Source organism: Apodemus sylvaticus, chromosome 22, assembly GCF_947179515.1.
Source record: "Apodemus sylvaticus chromosome 22, mApoSyl1.1, whole genome shotgun sequence".
NCBI lineage: Eukaryota > Metazoa > Chordata > Mammalia > Rodentia > Muridae > Apodemus > Apodemus sylvaticus.
The window spans coordinates 27,540,910-27,560,834 of NC_067493.1; the positions used below are offsets into that span (position 1 = coordinate 27,540,910).

General features: G+C 51.3%; 1 protein-coding gene across 1 annotated transcript; it reads right to left on the minus strand.

Moving 5' to 3' along the window:
* Positions 1-1,668: 1,668 nt before the first annotated feature.
* Positions 1,669-19,129, minus strand: Get4 (guided entry of tail-anchored proteins factor 4). Its single transcript, XM_052168138.1, has 9 exons — positions 18,865-19,129; positions 9,770-9,848; positions 9,393-9,474; positions 8,460-8,609; positions 5,934-6,072; positions 4,216-4,356; positions 4,060-4,135; positions 3,875-3,947; positions 1,669-2,008 (listed from the first exon to the last, which is right to left on the minus strand). The coding sequence occupies exons 1-9, from the start codon at positions 19,020-19,022 to the stop codon at positions 1,920-1,922; spliced, it is 987 nt and encodes a 328-aa protein (XP_052024098.1). The 5' UTR covers positions 19,023-19,129; the 3' UTR covers positions 1,669-1,919.
* Positions 19,130-19,925: the final 796 nt, after the last annotated feature.

Consider the following 19,925-nt stretch of genomic DNA (forward strand, 5'->3'; position numbering starts at 1 on the left):
AGTCCTTGTCCCTGTGATGAGGCCCCAGGGAGGCAGCGCAGGGTCCTTACCCTCTTCCCCACCAGGACCAAGAGGTCATCAGTGTCACTTCACTGATGCTCTAATGATGTCTGCATGTGGCTGAGAGGATGGCAGCCCAGCTGACAGTGACCGGCATGCAGACAGACCAGTAGACAGTTGCCATGGTATCCTGAGGACCAGGATGCATGTAGAAGGGGCAGTGTGCTGCAGGGGCACTGTGAGTGTGTGCGCGTGTGAATTCTGTTCTATTTCAAAATACACCAATAACAACGTGCTCCACCTTATGCTTCTGAAGCAAGTGTCACAGATGAACACAGGCAGCTCTGGCCTGTGCCCAGCAGCTGTGGCCTCCTTCCTGCAGCCATGCCCAACTATACCTTCCCTCTTTGTGGCCTCCCTCCCTATTTTTCTTTTTCTTTTTAAATTTACTTATTTAAAGTATAGAAGTACACTATAGCTGTCCTCAGACACACCAGAAGACGGCCTCAGATCCCATTGCAGATGGTCATGAGCCACCATGTGGGTGCTGGGATTTGAACTCAGGGCTTCTGGAAGAGCCGTCTCTCCAGCCCTGGTGGCCTCCCTATTCGCTGTGCTTCTCACGCATCAAAGTCACCTCTCCTGCTCTGAGGCCGAGACATACACCGCGGTGGAGGTGATTTCAATAAAACGATTCACTGCTAAACCCCGAGCAGTCACAATGGACACGGCAGACACAGCAGCCTGGATACATAGGGACATGGTACGGACAGCACAGGATGTGCTCCCTCTCCAGCTTGCCAGGTCCAGCCTGGACACACAGCCACTCCCACCCCGCCCGAGGCCTCTGCACCCACAGGTGGGAGCTGAATGCCAAATCCAAAGCCAGCCCCATGCCCCGCCCAGAGCTCACCCACAAAGGACTACTGCAAAGTCCAGTAGAAAGGATTTATTTATAGTCAAAAGGTGACACAAGCCTTCCTTTAAATTCCATTTTTTACAGTAAATAACGCATATTTCCCTCCTTCCCATGCAAGATAGAGGTGTATTAATCTACAATTCTTATTTAATTGTGAAAAAATAAAGTGTCTCCCTTTATAATCAGACTGGTAACGTGGATATTATCTGTGGTAATGGGGTTGCTTATTCATGGACTGGTTATTTGGTTAAGTCCTAAAACGTTAAGTTGAAAAATCCCTCACGCAGTAAAAATAAATACTGTGACATGAAGGAGGTGAGAACCTACGGCAGGCACCCTTTAAAACCACCTCCAGAGCAGCAGCGCGGACCTTAAGGACCAGCTGGGCTGCCACCTGAACGGAGGAGCCCACAGACTCCAGCAGGGCCACAGCCCATGGACCAAGAGGCAGAACCCTGGCCAGCTGTCTGTGACTGCCAAGGAGCCCAGTCACCACAGCACACGCTCTCTGTCCCTGGGAACCATACCATGATTGCAAAACGACTCTGTATCCAAACAAAAATCAAACAAACAAGAGGGCCGCTCTCATCTGCAGGACTCAGGATCCTGCGAGGCTCAGCAGCAGCCACCACTCCTCTGGCATGCCATGGCTACACTGGACACGGGAGAAGGGTTATCAGTCACTGACGCCAGGCTGCTGTCACCCTGCAGCCCTCCCCAAGGAACCAGAGACAAGGACAGCAGCGGGGTGCTGCAGCAAGGCCTGCGCTTTATTGTGGGTGATCTGAAGGAACACGGTTGGCCAGCAGGAGCTGGGGCCTTGCTCTTGGTCCTGGCCACACAGCCCTCAACCACCATACATAAATAGGGACAGACTCTGCATAGTGGCCCCTTTGGCCACAGAGCAGGAGCCCACTGGTAAGGGGCCTCGTGCCCAGCCTGGCACTGACTCCGTCCCTGCGGTGCCGGCCATGGACATCTCCACGGTGGCCAGGCAGCTTCAGTCCAGCTCGATGGGGCTGCTGTCGTCCTGGCTCTCTTCCCCCTCCTCCTGCTCTGAGGAGCCCATGAGGCTGCTCAGTAGGTTCCCTAGAGGAAGACAGCGGCCAGCAATGGTTAGTACACAAACGCAGTGCTACCCTAGAATCGCACCCTCCCCAGGTCACCACCCTCAACAAACATACACCCACCATGTGTGCTCAATGCCCAGACAGTACCCCCTGGAGACTCCACCTTCCCAGAGGAGACGATGCCATGCTCTGCAAGGAGCAGAGCCCAGAGGCTCAGTGGCTATAGGTCTTGGAGGCCACACTAGTAATGACAAACCCCAAACCTCCACCAACAGGAGAAGCTGGTGGTGATGAAGGAGCAGTCCGAGTCCCACGGAGACAAGAGAAAGCCACACAGCTTACAGACCAGGCTTAAGGCCAGACCTGAGACCCTCACAACCGCCTCCTGTATGGACACTTCAAATGCATGGGACTTAGAGTGACCACATTCATGCCAACCCTGACGCAAAGTCCTCTCTCCCAGAGAGTAGCAGAGCCAGGGGGTGTTCTGCTTGGGTGTGGGGATGTCGACTCCTCTGCTTGCACGTTCCTGTGGCCCTTGAGGACCCCACAGCATTTCTGGGGGCAAGGGGAGCAGCTGGTTTTAAAGCTCTGTGGATGGACAAGCACACACCCTGACCACCCTGGACTGCTTCTCCAACCAAGGTAATAGCACATACTCTGGGGATGCTGATCCCTCACAGACGCTCAGGCCACTGAGGGCTCAGACGGGAGAAAGCAGCCTGCCCTGGTAGAGCCTCATGGAGACAGTTGAGCCCTGCTCACACCCGCCATAGGCGATAGGCTACAGACAGATGATGGCCACAAGAAAGCCGGTGTGCAGGCAGGCTCGCATCGCCATCCCAGCTCTTAGGAGGTGGAGGCAGAGCAGGGCGGTGGTGGCGCACGCCTTTAATCCCAGCACTCTGGGAGGCAGAGGCAGGTGGATTTCTGAGTTCTAGGCCAGCCTGGTCTACAGAGTGAGTTCCAGGACAGCCAGGGCTACACAGAGAAACCCTGTCTCGAAAAAACCAAATCCAAAAAACCAAAAAACAAACAAAGAAAACAAAACAAAAAAACCAACAACAACAAAACAACAACAAAAAAAAGGAGGTGGAGGCAGGAGGAGCCAGATGAGTTTGAAGCTAATACAAGTTACAGGGACTGACCTTGTCTCAAAACAAAACAACAGCAGCTGGGCATGGTGACATACACCTTTAATCCTAGCACCCAAGAAGCTGAGGCAGAAGGATGTCTCTGAACTCAGGGCCAGCCTGGTCTATATGATGAGACCCTGTTTCAGAAAACAACCCATTAACAACAACGAACTAGAGAAACACTGTCACAGTCTACAGCAAGTTACTAGGTGGCCAGTGCCCAGAGAGCCTGTGTGGACTTGTTCATGGCGCACTCAGCTGAGCTTCTGTCCACAACACAGGGTGTTTGTCTTCACACCACATGTGTGGCCGCACCACACTGCAACAGGTAACGGCACAGTCCAGCTCATGCCGTACACACTGTGCCTGTAGTTACCACTGCCAGCAGTAGAGACAGAATCCTGGAATCAGAAAGGGGATTTGCTACTTAACACATGAAACTGGAAGGACTTGGGAGAGAGAGGATGCAGGACTGGTAAGGAATCTGACTCCTGAGTTCAACGACCTGAGTCTCCAGCACCGGAGGAGAAAAGAAAACTGCACTTCAAATGCACAGAGGACTACCCCTCCCTGGCCCGCCCTGGTGAAGAGAGAGGGGCTCGTATTTGGAGTCAGACCCCCAGAGCGGTACCCAGTGAACAGCCGGAGCTGCAGAGTCACAGACATCACTGGCAGGTCAGAAGCCTGTGTCCACTCAGGCAACCTGGGAGCATGGCAGAGCCTGCTGGGGACCGCAGCACATGGCTTACCTAGCAAGCCTCCATAGGAGGATGTCTGCTTTGGTGGCACTCCGAAGAAGAGTTGTCCAATCCTGTCGAGGTACTGTAAGAGGCAGGACAGTGGGTCAGCGTGAGCAGTGCCCGGCCGCCACCCACCGCCTGGCCGGGGCCGCCTGCTCCTTCCTCTGGGCCACCGCCCAGCTGGGGAGCCTCACCTCATTGTACATGGGGTCCCTCCGCAGGGACGGCTGGTACTGTTCGCACAGCACCGTGAACACAGCCAGCTTGCCACTGCAACAAGAGCCAAGGACCACTCCCGTGAGAACTGTGGCCTCACAGACACACCCCCAGCCCCAGACAGATGGACTCACCCGTCCACAGCCAGCAGCAGAAACCAGATGAAATTGAGCAGGGGTTGAACGAAGGGCGGCCCATCCTCGATGGATGGGTGCTTCTGTGTGTACGTTGTGAAGACCACCAGTGCACTGTTTTTATTTTTCAAACAGAGAAACCTGCACATGAGGACACCCAAGAGTGAGTGCCACAGGCAGACTTGGTTTTCACAGATGCCCACGAGAGGCCATACAACACACAGGACCTCGCCTGACAGCAACAACAGCTCTGGAGACCTGGGGTCTCCACAGGCCTAATGGACTGCAGGGCAAGTGGGAGGTCAGGGCGAGTCCTGGGGCTGCCCCTCGTGGGGCTTGAGTCCTTCCACACAGTGATGAAGGGATTGTCTCAGGAGACATGACCTACTGAAGGTCAACAGAGCCAGGAAATGGGGGCTGGTGGGTGCTCACTTCTCAACTATGGCCTTTGCTTTCTCCACACCTGCCTGCATCTATCATACAAGTTCAAGACGCAGGGGGCTGGGACCCTGGTACTATGCTGGGGTCTAGGCAGCCTTGGCCTCTGTCCAAGATGTTACCCCAGCAGTCCCAAATCTGTCAAGAAAAAAAAAGTGGCCCAGAGTCCTCCAGTGAGGAGACGACAGCTGCGGTACATGCCCAGCGCCAGGCTGGTGTGCTTGAGGCATTACATAATTCCTTTTTTAAAATCACAACTGGCCGTGGAGGTATATGCCTGCAATTCCAGCACTCGGATGGCTCGAGCAGCAGAACGAAGTCTGAGGACAGCCTGGGCTTTATAGTGAGAACGTATCTCAAAGGTAAATAAAGGTCTCTGAGTCCCCACAGCAAACCCTCCTGCCGTTATCCACACAGCCAGGCATTTTCATGGGTGAGCACAGGCAAGCACTGTTCGTCAGTAAGAGGAGGCCGAGGCCAGGAAGCCGACGAGCAGGCTAGGAGATAAGGGGCCGCCGCCGAGCTCACATGGTGGACGGAAAGAGTCCAGCAAACTGCAACCTGTACACGTGCACACCACAGCATGTGTCCCTACAACTCCCACTATGTAAACCGCAAGTGCACACCACAGCATGTGTCCCTGCAACTCCCACTATGTAAACCGCAACCTGTACACGTGCACACCACAGCATGTGTCCCTGCAACTCCCACTATGTAAACCGCAACCTGTACACGTGCACACCACAGCATGTGTCCCTGCAACTCCCACTATGTAAACTAACCTGTACACGTGCACACCACAGCATGTGTCCCTGCAACTCCCACTATGTAAACTAACCTGTACACGTGCACACCACAGCATGTGTCCCTGCAACTCCCACTATGTAAACTGTAACCTGTACACGTGCACACCACAGCATGTGTTCCTGCAACTCCCACTATGCATATATTAAATAAATATGTAATTTAAAACACCCAGGTTAAAAAAGCAAAGAGACACAGGTATCTTCCTGAAGCAGGCAGGTGGGAGGAGCCACCCCACCAGTTGGGACTGCCTCAGTCCTCAGGAGATGGCAAGCAGAAGGCGCGGCCTCCGAGGCAGGGTGAGTGCAACCGTGGACACTCAGTTTCAGAGAAAGGACTGACTGATGGGCGCATATGCAAGACAGCCTTGGGCCTGAGGTTCCCTCCAGCACTGTATAGTTTGAGACCTGCTCCAGGCGTCTCTGCTCCAGGCTGTGAGCTGCACAGGGCCCCACAAAGCCCTCACAAACACTTACTGTAGCACAGCCTGAGCCACGAACATGTCCACCTCACTGCGGAAGCCCCGGGCAGTAGAGTACTCGACCAGCATGTTGGCGCAGCCCTCGCCGTCCGTAGAGTGCAGAAAGTGATATCGAGACTCACAGTAGTTTTGCTCTGTAAAGAGAAACAATCTGCAGATGGGTCCATGTGAACACAGGGAGCACAGGGCCACAAGCTCTTCCTGCCCTGCCCCTACCCATCTGCCCTGGACACAACTGCTGCCTTTGCTAGGCTAATAACCCTAGAACGAGCTATCCGACTGCACAGCTGCTGTCCCCTAGCCTGTCACCAGCTTCCTTGTGCTCAAAGAACAAACATCAAACAAACTCAACGGGCTCGGTCATCCAACCTCCTTTCCCTCCGTTCTGAGTATGTGAAACTGCTGTCTACCTAGTGCTCATGTGCATGTGAGCTGGGCCCACAAGCAAGTTACATCTCCTGACCTTCCAAGTACCCAGAGTCCTGGCTGAGGGGGGCTCCTTTGTACACAGTGAAGACCACCAATGCCTGCTCTGTGTAAATACAGAAACCTCCTACCACTTAACACCAAAACCGCATTCACAGAGCATGCTTGGAGCCCTAAGTAAGCATCAAGGAGGAACCTGAGATTCCTTCTACACCTGGAACCTTGACAGCAAGAAGGAAAGGGGCCTCCAACACCAACAACTCAGGACCCCAAACCCTGCCCACCCACAAAGACCTTTTCTTCCCAACGCTTTTAGGTGTCTAAGAAAGAGAGCAGTAATTAAAGCAGCCCTTCAGTTCCTGTCCTGGTGAAACCCCAAGGGGCAGGGCACTCTAAGAAGTAAATTATAGTCTAGCCTAGGCTACTTAGTCTTGGAGACAGTATTTGGAAACCCCTTTCCCCAGGTAGTCATGGTCCCTGGAATGGTTGTGGTCTGGTCTCAGTAGCTCACCCATCACCAAGGGACCCAGCACTACAATCTCTCAGACTTTGCAAGTGAGTGAATCTGAGACTCTCTGTCAGCAGCAGCAGCAGCAGCAGCAGTAGCAGCAGCAGCAGCAGCAGCAGCAGTAGCAGCAGCGGCATGCAGACTGGATGTCTCTAGACAATGGAGCAGGCATGGGCTGTATGATGGCCTGGCCCATGAGTGACAAGCAGTTTGCTCTAAACTGAAGGATAGAACAGCTCTCAAAAGAAAGGCAGAGGGCGGTGGTGGCGCACGCCTTTAATCCCTGCACTTGGGAGGCAGAAGAAGGTGGATTTCTGAGTTCAAGGCCAGCGTGGTCTACAGAGTGAGTTCCAGGACAGTCAGGGCTACACAGAGAAACCCTGTCTCAGAAAACAAACAAACAAACAAACAAACAAACAAACAAAACAAACTAGGGTTGGAGAGATGGCTCCGTAGTTAAGAGCACTGACTGCTCTTCCAAAGGTCTGAGTTCAAATCCCCACAACCACATGGTGGCTCACAACCATCTGTAATGAGAATATGATGCCTTCTTCTGGTGTATCTGAAGACAGCTACAGTGTACTTACATATAATAATAAATCTGAGAGAGAGAGAGAGAGAGAGAGAGAGAGAGAGAGAGAGAGAGAAAGGCATTGTTCTGAGGTACACACTGGGGTTGGGAATTTCCTGAACTTTCTCATCTTTGAATCTACAGTCTTGACTGTTCTCACTGTGGCTCTGGAGTGAAGGCAGAGTCCACAGTGCTCAGGAGAATGAAAAGAAAAGGTACGATAATCCCACAGGCTGTAGGGAAGTCGGTCCAGTACATCTGCTATGAGGACACACCTCTGGGGGACTCCTGATAGACACAAAGATGTGACTAGGTACATCTGTGATTGCCACAGAACTAGTCTTGCTCACAGAACTAGTCTAGACTCAACTCTGGATAACATTTCCTCTGGCTCAGACCTCTGGAATGCTTGAGGCACAAAGGAAGGTGTTTTGTGTCCCAGAGGTCACTGTGCATTTCCAAGCATTGCTTCCCCTCACCTAAGCTCCATTAGGCACAGCCACCCATTAGGAGAGCTGTAGCAACAGCACCGCCCTCATAAGGTACAGCTCCACACCAGCTTCCCCAGCAATGGCACTGGGGGAAGCTGTTCAGGCCCCAGCACACATTCACCAAGCATCTGTCTTTGTGCCCAAGCCAGCTCAAGAGCCAAAAAGAGTAGGCATACCTGCAATCCATACCACGGCCAATTAATCTAACAAAGATAAAGATCACCTCAAAACTGAACAAAAGAAAACTACACACACACACACACACACACACACACACACACACACACACACACGGACTTCACAGGGAACCAGTGAAGGCATGAGGTGTGAGGTAACTGAGGAAGGAGGAGGGGAGAACCAGGACAGAGACTGGAAAGGAGATAGTGTCATGACCCAGGGGTTCCTTCTGACCTGTGGAGGTTCTATGACCACAGCAGAAATGTTGAACGACAGGCTGGTGTGTCCACTTATCGGCAGGCAGACACAGAGGATTCAGCTGCTGGCTAGATGGGATCCCATACCTACCTTTCCACAATGTGAGGGCCAGCAGCTGGTGGAGCCGAGGATGGCCCAGTTTCCCAGACCCTCCACTGGACCACTTCAAGGCTCTGGACACAAAAGCTACTCGCTCAGGAGAATTTGGATCCATCAAACTGAACACTTTAGCCAGATTTTCTGCAAATGACACAATCAGACCCTTACTAAAGGCATACATGAGGTGAGGCCAACAAAAGCCAGCACTCTATAAAGAGGCAGCTATACTTTATGTTCAAGACAAGCCTCGGCCCTGTATACAGTCAGAACCCCTCTCAACCCTTCCCAACTACACTTCCCAATTATGTAACTTCAAAAGAAAGACCAGCCGGTTGGTGGTGGCACATGCCTGTAATCCCAGCACTTGGGAGGCAGAGGCAGGCGGATTTCTGAGTTCAAGGCCAGCCTGGTCTACAGAGTGAGTTCCAGGACAGCCAGGGCTACACAGAGAAACCCTGTCTCGAAAAAAACCAAAACCAACCAACCAAACAAACAAAGAAAGACCAGAAGCCCCTGGGGTGCTGCCGGATATCCCACACATATTGCACAGGTCTGGGCCTCCCCTGGCTGGCTTGCCCACTGCCAAGTAACTATGTTGATGTGGGTGTCCAGTGTGGGGAGGCAGCTCTGTGAGAGCAGGCTTCAAGCAACAAAAGGGTTCCAGCTGAGAGCAGCTTCCTCCTCTGAAGGATCTAGTAGCCACACGCCGGCTCAGTGGGATCACTGCCAACAGGTCCATAGTTCGAGTTCATGAGCTCAGGGGCATGACCAATGGGATTATCCCATGACATCATCAGTTCTGAAGTGCAAAGCCCACCCCCACCCCCAAGAGGGACTGGAGGCAGTGTAGGCACTCTGGAGGACACCAGTCACAGAAGCAAGCCCATGCAACCAGGCATCAAGCAGTGCAGGTCGAGTCCTCACCCAAAAGCTCATCAGCTACGTCCACCTCGGCCTTCTCCAGGGATTCAAGGACCAGCATGGACAGGTCAGCCGCACTGTTCTGCTGCAGAACAACCAACATACAAAACCACAGTTAACAACAGGGCCCCGGTCCTTCAGAAGAGTCCAGGTAAAGCAGGTGGCTACATGCTCTGCAGATGGCAGCCTGCTAACACACAGCTAGGGATACTGCCTTGCCAATAAGCAATGCAGCAGGGTCACTGGCAACTGGCAAACAGACAGAGCCAAGCCTAGAGCTCCAGCCATGGAGACTAAGACCCTTTGCCACTGGTGGCCAGAGCCCAGGACATCTTGACATCTGACTCCCCCAGGCCTCTTCCCATCGTAGCACCACTTACCTGGCCATGACTGAAGAATAGCAATGCTCCTGAGTACATGAGCTCCCGGGCCTCTGCATGTTTGCTCTGAGACATGTATCTATAGACAGGAAAGAAGGAAACCCAGCCATGAGTGAATGGGAAACCAGCCAAGAGCCACACAGATGCGTACAGAAGGTGCTTGCCTTATTTGTGCCTGTTGGCCCTTCCTGGGGTGGCTACAAATAACTAGGTAAAACTTACTGGAGGACTATTTCTGAGTATGCTAGGTCCTGCCCTGCCCTGGCCAGCTATTCTGAATAGCAGCTGTGTGGAAGGTTCTGGGGACACAGGTCCTTATCAGCAGCATAGCCACCTGAACATGCACGGTACCCTCCACCCCAGACCCAATAAATAACCCAGGGGAAAAGTCAGTACAACTTCCACGTGGGGAAGCAGTGCAAACCTGCTCAACAGAGCAGCAGGAACAGAGCTGCACAGGGGAGGTGGGCACTATCCATTTCAAATAGAAGGACCAGTCTACATGTAGGGCACAAGAGAGGACCGATCCTTGGAGATGATGATAATGTTGACTGTAGCAACTCTGCCCAGGTCTAACTTGCCCAACTTCCATCAGCACCCTCCACACAACCTGTGTACTGCACAATCTCCTGGAGAACATGCCCTTACCCCCATCATCCAAGAAAGCAGCCAAGGCCCCATAGGAGTTTAAGATGACTATACAAAAGCATTAATAGTTCAAGAAGTTCAGGCCTGGGTTATGAGGTGACATCACCAGAATGGATGGCCCTGAAGGGTGTAAAAGGCTCCTTAGGCCTGGAGGAGTAAACACACAAAGCTTAGTTAGGCAGCTCCTGAAACTTACAAACCTCACATAGCCTCTCCCCCAAGGTTACACAAACAGTAACGATTGGTGGGGACAAAAGACCACCCACAAGCCGAAAGCTATGCAGGGAACTCTAACAGTGTAGCTGCCTTTATGTCATGCATGGTTCTGTGAGCTCTACGAGCTCACTAGCTCACTGAGCTAGGTGTGGGCTCCATCATCTCTTTGGTCTGTTGGCAGTGACCTATCTGGAGTCAACAGATATTTGTTCATTTCTCTGCAGGAAGAGTCAGACCATGAGTTGAGGAGGAGTGGTTGCATGGCTCAACATGGATGGTGATCCACATGAAGACAGAATGTTTATGATGGCAATTCCAAAAACATATTTTTCTCATGTGGGATAGAATGGAATATCTCCTTGTTGGAGGTGAGTGCATGTTCCTGGCCATGGGTGACAGGACATGCAACCAAAGCCAAGGCATCAGAAAGTGAAGCATTCCTAGGTGGATGTTTCACTGGGTGGCCATCTTCTACTTGCTATGGGATGTCACTCAGCTACTGATGAACTAGAGAATTTATCACAATCCTTGAATGCAGCACACATGTATGAGTGAACAAGCTGTAATATCAGGTACACAGCCTTTGTTGTGGGAAAGACACATGATGCTTCCCACTAGATTAGCCCCTAGCACTTAGCAGGAAAAGAAAAGTGAGGTTGAGAATGAGACTCAAAAACTTGGAAGAAAACATGGAAGATGTTACAGGAGACCCCAAAGTCCAGCCTTTAAAGGGAAAGTCCACAGTTCAACAAGCAGATGGGAGAAGAAAGAAACTCTGACAGCCAGAGCATTCAGCATCTGAACTGCTTGACTGGGAAAAACTTTCAAACACATAGTCAGAGGGCTTGTTGTCAGCCACAGATCCCGAGGCTGTAAAATCCATGGACTAATGAGATCAATCTGAGTGCGGGGGTAAGGGAAGAAACTAGGCAGCATGATCACCTGCTACTCCTTGAGACAAAGATCACACAACCTAAGGCAACAGGAGGGAGCTCAGCCCTGGATACTAGTTCATAAAGCCATGAGGGACACGAGGGTCATTGCTTGATGACTCAGTTCCCAAGACTATATCAGAAAAGACAAACATTACTGGGGACACTGCACATGAGAGAAGTGTTGTCAGACCTAAGTGTTCACAGGACAGTCAGGAGAGGTTGACTGAGCAGGGACCATGGACTAGGATGGGGCTTTGCTAGTCCCATGACAAGATGTAATCTTTATGAGGTAGGAGAGGCTCTGGAAGACCTGAAAGACATGTAAACTAGGTTTATAAAATGGCAATCAAAGAGAGATGAAAAAAGAATGGAGACACTAAAGGCTGTGCCCAACCACATGAAGACAAACATGGTGCGATCTGGAGCCTGTCAGAACCAAGGAGCCAGGCCAGGGGCAAGCCAGGGAGTTCCTGCCTCCCTTGGCCTTGAGCCAAGGCAAGCAGTGCAAACCTGCTCAACAGAGCAGCAGGAACAGAGACGCACAGCAGGCCTGGGGCAGCAGGACTCCAGGACGAGGTCAGACAGTTCATGGAAAATGGCTTCTGGGCGGGGCGGCGGGGTAGCGGGGCGGGGGGATGGTGTTTGCTGTCCCCCAACCATGGTACTGGCAATATATTGTCCCCAACATTTCTCTTGTGAGAAAACAACTGACAGAAATCATGAGATTGTTACTGCTGGTCTGGGCTTGCTGCTCCAGCTCTTCCTCAGGATCCTCTTATCTGCTCAACACCACGGAGAGTTAATTGGAATGGATGACTATGATATCCAGAGAACCCGCCTGCTCTCTCTATAAAGGTTTATTAGACTGCTAATTCTTTAGGTATCTTGCAGATGTATAAAGAATTAGCAGTGGTGGTGCAGGGCTTTAATCCCAGCATTCAGGAGGCAGAGGCAGGTGGATCTCTGTGAGTTTGAGAGAGGAGAGAAACAGAGAAGTTAAGGAGTTTAAACAAAGGCAGCCTGACTGAATGGTAAAGCAGACGCCGGAAAATTGTCAAGTGAAAACTGCACTCCCGGTGTGAACTATTTCTGTTGAGTTTTCCGCCAGGGAAGTTCCATAAACCATAAAGGTTACACACCAGACCCAGTAAAGTGCTATGGCTAAACCACATGCTTTGGCTGCAGGACACGAAAGAATAAGGCTGAACCTCAACTGAGCGCTCTTTCCCCACTTACAGACGTTTGGAGTAGCAGAAGGCACTGAGGCTGCCGGGGAAGAACTATTACTGACTATCCTGAAAGGTTTAAACCCTGCAAGCTGTAGCACCAACATACCATGGAAGATGTACCCATGAGTACAATAGTGGCACAGTGTTAAGGGGGCAGCCAACCTCTTTCTGGTGGGATTTAAAGCCTTTCAAAACTCTCTCCTGGTACTATAGCCCGGGCAAAAGTTCATACCTGACAAGGTCATAGGCCCACATGGGAGGACTACTGCTATTGTTTTGATAAATGCAAAGACTGCCTGCCAAATTAAACATTTGTTTCCTTCATAGATTACTGCTGCTGGCCCATCAACTGGTCATAAAAGCTTCTTTTTTGCAATGGGAAATGTAGAGTCTTAAAACAGATCAAGCTTCTCAGATGGCCTGTTGTAGCATAGTGACACAATACTTAACCAGTTACATATAAAGGAAGTCCCAGCAAGCCTCACCAAGTAGGCAAAGGCTCGGAAAGCAGTAGAAAGGTACAGCAGACCCTGTAGCTATCTCCTGAGTTGAAACATTCCTTGGGGTGGGGGGGCACACTTAAAACTCAGGAAGTAAATGAACAAACCTCAAGAAGTAAATAAAAGCATCACAAGTCTCAAGAAGTTTTTGCAACTTAAAAGACGAATAATAGCTCTCTCCACAAGGTGACAGAAACAGAGTAATTGCTAGATAAGGAAGATACTTCCATCCACTGAGATAGACCATGCTGGGAATCCAAGGATACAGTCATGGCCTACATGGCTACTCTCAGAATCCCTCCCCCACGCTCCTGTAAGTAAGCTTCATGGTTCACTAAGCAAGACTATGGAATTGTTAACTTTGGTCTGTTGTTGGTGCCCTACTGGGTGAAGAGAAGTTTATTCTTATTTCCCCAAGAAAGGTCATGTAATACTGGCACTGCAGAGGGGCAGTCTGGGAAAGCAAGTGCTGTGCTCAAAGGCAAGCAACCTTGTGTTGTTATTCGCATGCAGAGACCACTGGTGCTATTCATAACAACAATTATTAGGGTAGCTTGTACAGGACATTAGATTCTCAAGCACTTTTATCTGAGGCGTAGCAAGAGAAATGCTCATTGAAACAGAAAGAAGTATTTCTTCAAAGACATACCAAATTTCTGAGATCACAACCTCCCACTGACCATGTCCTACTTTATTGAAATCACCTGTTGCCAGGCCAAGGAACACTTTAAAGACAAAAAGTTCCAGGCAACATTGAAAACAAATTTCTCATCACAGAATTCCTGGAGCTGATGGGTGGGTGGGGAGTGTGCTTTTCTGGGTGACTAAACAGGCTAGGTGTCCCAAGGCCATGGGATAGATGAGGGTAGTCAGCCTTCCTTGGTACTCAGCTCCATGCACAAGGGCCTGTGTGACACCCCAAATCATCTTCTACACACAGTGGTGGTTTTACCTAATGGGAGGACAAGCATTGTTGGTCCCAAAGAGACTCACCACAAAGCCTAATGTAACCCACAAAGGAGGGTCTGTGCCAGGACCCCAGCTAATTGTGCTCTTACTGGCTGGGTACACGGAGTCCCTCCTGTCACCCTAACACTTGCTGCTGCTGGTGGAGGTCTGAGGAGAGCTCAGTAGAGTGCTTGCTCAGCATGGAGGCCCAGGTTCCATCCTTAGCACTGCAGAAACTGGGTATGACTGTACATACCTGTGATCCTGGCACTTCGGAGGGATAGGCATGAAAAGCAGAGTTCAGGCATCTTTGATTACATACAGAGTTTGAGGCCAGCCTGGACTACAAGATCAATGCTGTTGGCTGAAGAGAGGAAATCGGAGCTGGTCAGAAGCTGGCCTACAGGCTGAGTGCATGCTAAGCAAGTGTGAAGACCCCAGTTCACATCTCTAGCACCCACATAAAAACTGTGTTTGGGGGGCTGAAAAATGGCTCAGTGGTTAAGAGCACTGGCCGACTTGGGTTCCACTACCAGTACCAAATGTCATCTTATAATCATCTGTAATCCCAGTTCCAAGGGACCTGATACCCTCTTCTAGCCTCTGTGGTACACAGATGTTCAGGCAGATAAAACACCCATATACAAAATAAATAGACTTAAAACCACCAACAACTGGTGTGGTTGGGTGTACCTGTAAGCCCAGGGCTGGGCTGGCTGGCCTGTCAGCCCTGCTGCAATGGTGAGTATAGGTTCAATGAGACTCTGTCTCAAAAAAAAAAAAAAAAAAAAGGTAAAAAGCAACTGGTGAAGTAACCCGAAGTCAACCTCTGGCCTCCACCCATGCACACACCAATGCACATGCCTACAACACAAAGGGAGGGGTGGGGCTGGTCTAATATGTTCAGCCAACACAAGGGTCCAAGGCCGAGGACATTCTACTATGACCTGGTGGCCTCAGACCCAAGACTATGAGTCACAACACACACAGTAGGTTTTCTCTTTAAACATTTCTTAATGTGACTTGGGCAAATAAGGTTATTGGCCACAAGAGATCATTCAAACAGGTCCCAGGAAGAAGCTGTTGTGGAACACTTTCCTGTGAGGTAAAACATGTCGTCCTTCAGGGAAGCTCCTAGCCTGGCTGTTACACGGAGGGAAGCAGCAGGGTGTCTGGAGGGAGGCGAACCTTTCCAACCTGCTGGGAAGCTCCTTAAACTCAAGAAGAAAACAACTTCACAGATTCAGGAAGAGTCCCAAACCCACCAGCTTGACTAGGCCCCTCTCTCCCCAAGTAGTACAAATTTTAAGAGTGTTGAGACTCTTGGACAAAAGTGGCAAGAGGCCAGAGCAACTGACCTAGGAAGGGCCTTCTACAGCAGTGTGTTCCTGGTGGCCAGCTTTTGTCTCCTGCCACTTATGCCGGTGTGCTGCAGCTTTTGGTGCTGCAGCTGTCTTTGAATCACTTCTGCTCTCGTAGGTAACCCCTCACCTATATTCCTGTTAAGTGCATAGCAACCAACCCTGGGGTTCTGGAGGACGGCATGGTGGTGCTGAGGCCACTCCAGGAAAGCAAACAGCTTCTAACTAACTGAGATACCAACAACCAGGCCTGCAAGGCACATTCCTCCTTCCGGCAGAGCCATGTGGACAGACAAGGTAGCCTGTCACATCAGGGGTATCGCTAAGCCAGGGGCTATGAGGTCACACAGGCCCAGTCACTGGGCTACTTGGCCCCTTCTCTTTCATATAGGCTAGGAGTGCTGAGGTTAATACTCTATTAAGGTGGATCAGATTGAGAACATATTGTTGAGTGAACTAGAAAGCCACAGAGATGGAAAGCCCCTTGACCACTGTATAGAACCAAAACTAAAAAGAACTGTGCGGAAAGACAAAGAAGCTGCCTGGTGATATCAGTATAGAGAGGGGATCAGGGGTCACGACCATGGGCATTTCAGCATCCCCAAAGTAAAAACTGCATGCAAATATTCACTGTAAATTCATAAACACCACTTATCCCGTCAAAGAAGTTAAAAAACCAGGGCTGATGATATGACGCAGTCTAGCAGGTAAGGGTGGCTGTCACCAGACAATCTGATGAGTTGAGTTCAATCCACAATGACTGGAGAAGGAAAGTGACTCCTGCAAGTTGCTCGGACTGCCTTTGAGCATTCTGAAGTCTACAGCAGTCCTGCCCATGGAGTGACCCTGAGCCTCCGTGGAGATCCACAGGAACTCCTGGGTCCCCAGGGTAGCAGTGGTGAGGCAGCTGCAAACTAGGGCTTCCGTTTCTCTCATCCTAAAGTGTTGAGAGAAGCTGAGGTTTACTTAAGTTCTTTAACAAGTACTGGGCCTCAGCGGAATGCTGTGTCCCTGGAGCGCATTGTACCCCAGTCCTCCATGATCAGTTCCTGTATGCCAATAACACGGATCACACGTGGCCTCAAACAATTACGAGGCAGAACTTGCCCATCACCATCCCTTGTCCACCTTGACCGAGGGAACTCTTCTGGTCACAGGACAGCAACAAGACTGTCCTCAGTCACAGCAGGGCTGATTCAAAACAAAGACATGTTTACTCTTGGAGATTCACTTTTGCTGATTAAATCAAAAAATGAGTGGGGCGGTTGGTGGCACACACTTTCAATCTCAGTGTTAGGGAGACAAAAGCAGGCAAATCTGAATTTGGAGCCGGCATGGTTTGCAGAGTTAGTTCCATTAAAATTAAACAAAAATGTAAGACACCAAGGTATGCCCCTAGTGTTGCAGAAACATAGACAGCGACTGGCCTGCTACACAGAGGAACCCCTACAGTCCAAAGCTGTGTCTGATCCTTTGTTTCTTCATTCCAAAATGGCTTGGGCCAATTGGCTGATCCTGTTCAGCGATAGCCAGCTCAACTCACAGGAAAAACCAACCATTCAGCTGGCCCGATCACACAGGCTTGTCATCCTAGCTAGCGACTTGGGAAGCTGAACCAGTATGATCAAGAATTCTAGGTCTGCCTGAGTCAGAGTTGAAGGCACATCACCTCAAAATTTTAACTGGGGAAAAAAAAAAAGAGTGTATCTCAAAGGTGGTGCCCTTGCCTAGCATGTAAAATTTCCTAGGCTCTATCCTCAGCAGGACAAAAAAAAACCCCCAAAATCAAAAAAACCTAAAACCAGCTACTTTATCAAGTGCCTTCCCAACATAATTTTAAAAAAATTAGGCACTAGGGACACTGTGATGAAACTAGATGTTGCCAAACTGGTTTGTATTTATAGTGTCTAGTTTACTATACAGAAAAAGGCTGCCCTTCAGGTAAGCTGTGATTAGAGCAAGAACTAATGTTACGATAAGCTGACTAACCCCTCTGCTCCTAATCCAGGCCGCCCAGTAGGTAAAACAAATGGGAAGTCTTAGAAACCAGCGACTCCAAAGCTCATCCCACACCTGCCAAAGTCCTGGAGTGAGCAGAGTTATGGAGGGAAATACTGCAGGGCTGGTCCCTGATGGCCTGGGAACTACTACATGTGGCCTGAACCACATGTCCCTCCCTCCTATGTCCGCCTGGCTACCTGCCAGGCTCACTCTGGGCATGTGGGGAGGAAGTGGGAATGGCCCTCAAATGTAAACAAATAACACTCGTGAGCCAGAGGGTTCCCAGATCACTGATAAGATTCTTCAGCCCTGCACAGGGCTTCAAAGCAGTGAGGCCACCGTGTACAGTGTCATCCACTGTCATGGCAGCTTTATCCAGCCCACAGAACACACTGTGCCAGGATCGGGCTAGAGGGAGTGACTGTAGGAGGAGTTCCACAGTGCACGTGGGCCCTAGGTGACAGCAATGTGTAGAAGAAAATGTGCAACTGGCACTGTTATCTCTCTGTAGGCACAAGATAACCACTCATTTTACTTAAGGCCTAAAATTGCCCTAAAACAAAGCACGTTAAAACGAAAGGTCTGAGGGCGTGCAGAGGCCAAACCCAAACTACGGAAATGCTGCTGTCCCGCAGTTAGGAAGAAAGGTCTACGTAGTAATTATCATTAGGCAGATGCGCACAGGCAGGAACCTGGAAGCAAGCCTACAGATGGCCACAGGCTGGCCCACGGTGTCAGCATCTGAGCACACTTTAGCCGTCCGGCTATGCCACTCCAGTCACTGGCCACAGAAAGGAGGACCAGATGAAGCTACTCTGACAACAGGACCCTCTACCCAGCGGAAGCCTCCAGGGAAAGGGAAGCCAGGCGAGGAAGAGGGTGGGATAGAGAAGGAATGGCGGGAAAAGAGGCCTATACGGGGGAGGCCTAAGAGAGTAGAGAGAGGCTAGTAATAAAACTGGGCCCAGGGAAGGGGAGGCCTGAGAAGAAGTTGGCTGGGGAAGGAGGCCTGGGAAAAGGGAGGAAGGACGGGGGAAGGGCAGCTCTGATAGTAAGGCAGGGACCTAGAAAGGCGAGGCCGAGAAAGGAGGGGGAAACCAGGCAGAGGAGGCCCTGCCGAGTAGTACAAGCCCGCCGCCCCCGCTCCGATCCGCGACAGGCAGCCGCACGAACCAATGAGGGTGCGGGGCGCCGCACCGCAGCCAATGAGCAGCAGCGGAGGCGGGGCCTCGGCGCTAAGCCACCACCCGCGCCCACCTGAAGAAGAGGGTCCGGTACATCTGGTGTGCCTCGTAGTAGTCGCCCTTCTCGACGCTGGCACGCAGCTTGCCCTCCACGCGCTGGACGCCGCCGCGGTTGCGGGCGCCGTTGCGGGCGCCCTCCTGCTCTGCCATTGCCGCCGCCGCCGCCGCCATGGGCCGGCGTTCCGCGCAGAGCTGACGCTGTCGCAGGCGCGGTCGGCGGCGCCTCCCGGCTTCCGTCCCTGCGGCCGCCGCACTCCTTCTACGGTGGCCGCGAGGAGCCGCGCGAGTGCGGGCGCGTCGCGGGCTGCACGTGATCGGGGCGGAGCCTGGCATGCTCTCGGGAGCCGCGCGAGGACACGCCCCTGGAGGGGACCCTGCGAGTGAGCACGAACCAGGAAAAACCGACGGGGTGGGGTTCTCAGATTACCGCGGGAACTTGCAAGTAGTCAGGCGAGAGTGGGCGGGACCGAGGTCTTGGGCGGGACTACACGCTGAACTGGGGAGAGTCGTAACTGCACGAGATGACCGGCTACGTAGGCTGCGCCAAGTAAACTGGGGCAGAAGGCACAGCTCATCGCGTCTTTTTCGCGCGCCCCCTGAAATTACTCTGAGCACGTGGATGAATCAGACACATTTTAGGACCTTTGGCCTGCCTCATACCTGCCCGTGGAGTGCCCCTCCAGGTGGCAGTCATCCTTAGTGATGATATACGGGACAGGGCAGTATGCTCAGACTAAAACCTGTGATGTCTCTAAGAAGACCTGGCTGTGATTGGAGCAGGTGACAGGGGAAGGGGGGGAGTGATCATGATTAAATGGGGGGGCGGGGGGGTGCTGGCCAGGGTCAGAGTCGTCATCTGACCATCAAAAACTCATTGCAGAACTCTACACAGATCCTTAAAAAAGTTTTTTTTTTTTTTTAAACATCTACACACTCTCAGTCTTCATTTTACTGACTCTTGAACTTGTGACTCTCCTTCCTCAACTTTCTTACTATCATAGTTCTATGCCTGCATCCGGTCCAGTTGGACTAGCAATTTCTGCACCACACCCGTGTGCATACCGAAAGCATGGT

Coding starts and splice junctions, on each gene's coding strand:
- Get4 (XM_052168138.1), bottom strand. CDS start 19,022: ATGGCGGCGGCGGCGGCGGCAATGGCAGAGCAGGAGGGCGCCCGCAAC. Junction 4,357..5,933: donor GTGGCTCAGGCTGTGCTACA/GTAAGTGTTTGT, acceptor CCTCATGTGCAG/GTTTCTCTGTTTGAAAAATA. Junction 3,948..4,059: donor GGGACCCCATGTACAATGAG/GTGAGGCTCCCC, acceptor TGCCTCTTACAG/TACCTCGACAGGATTGGACA.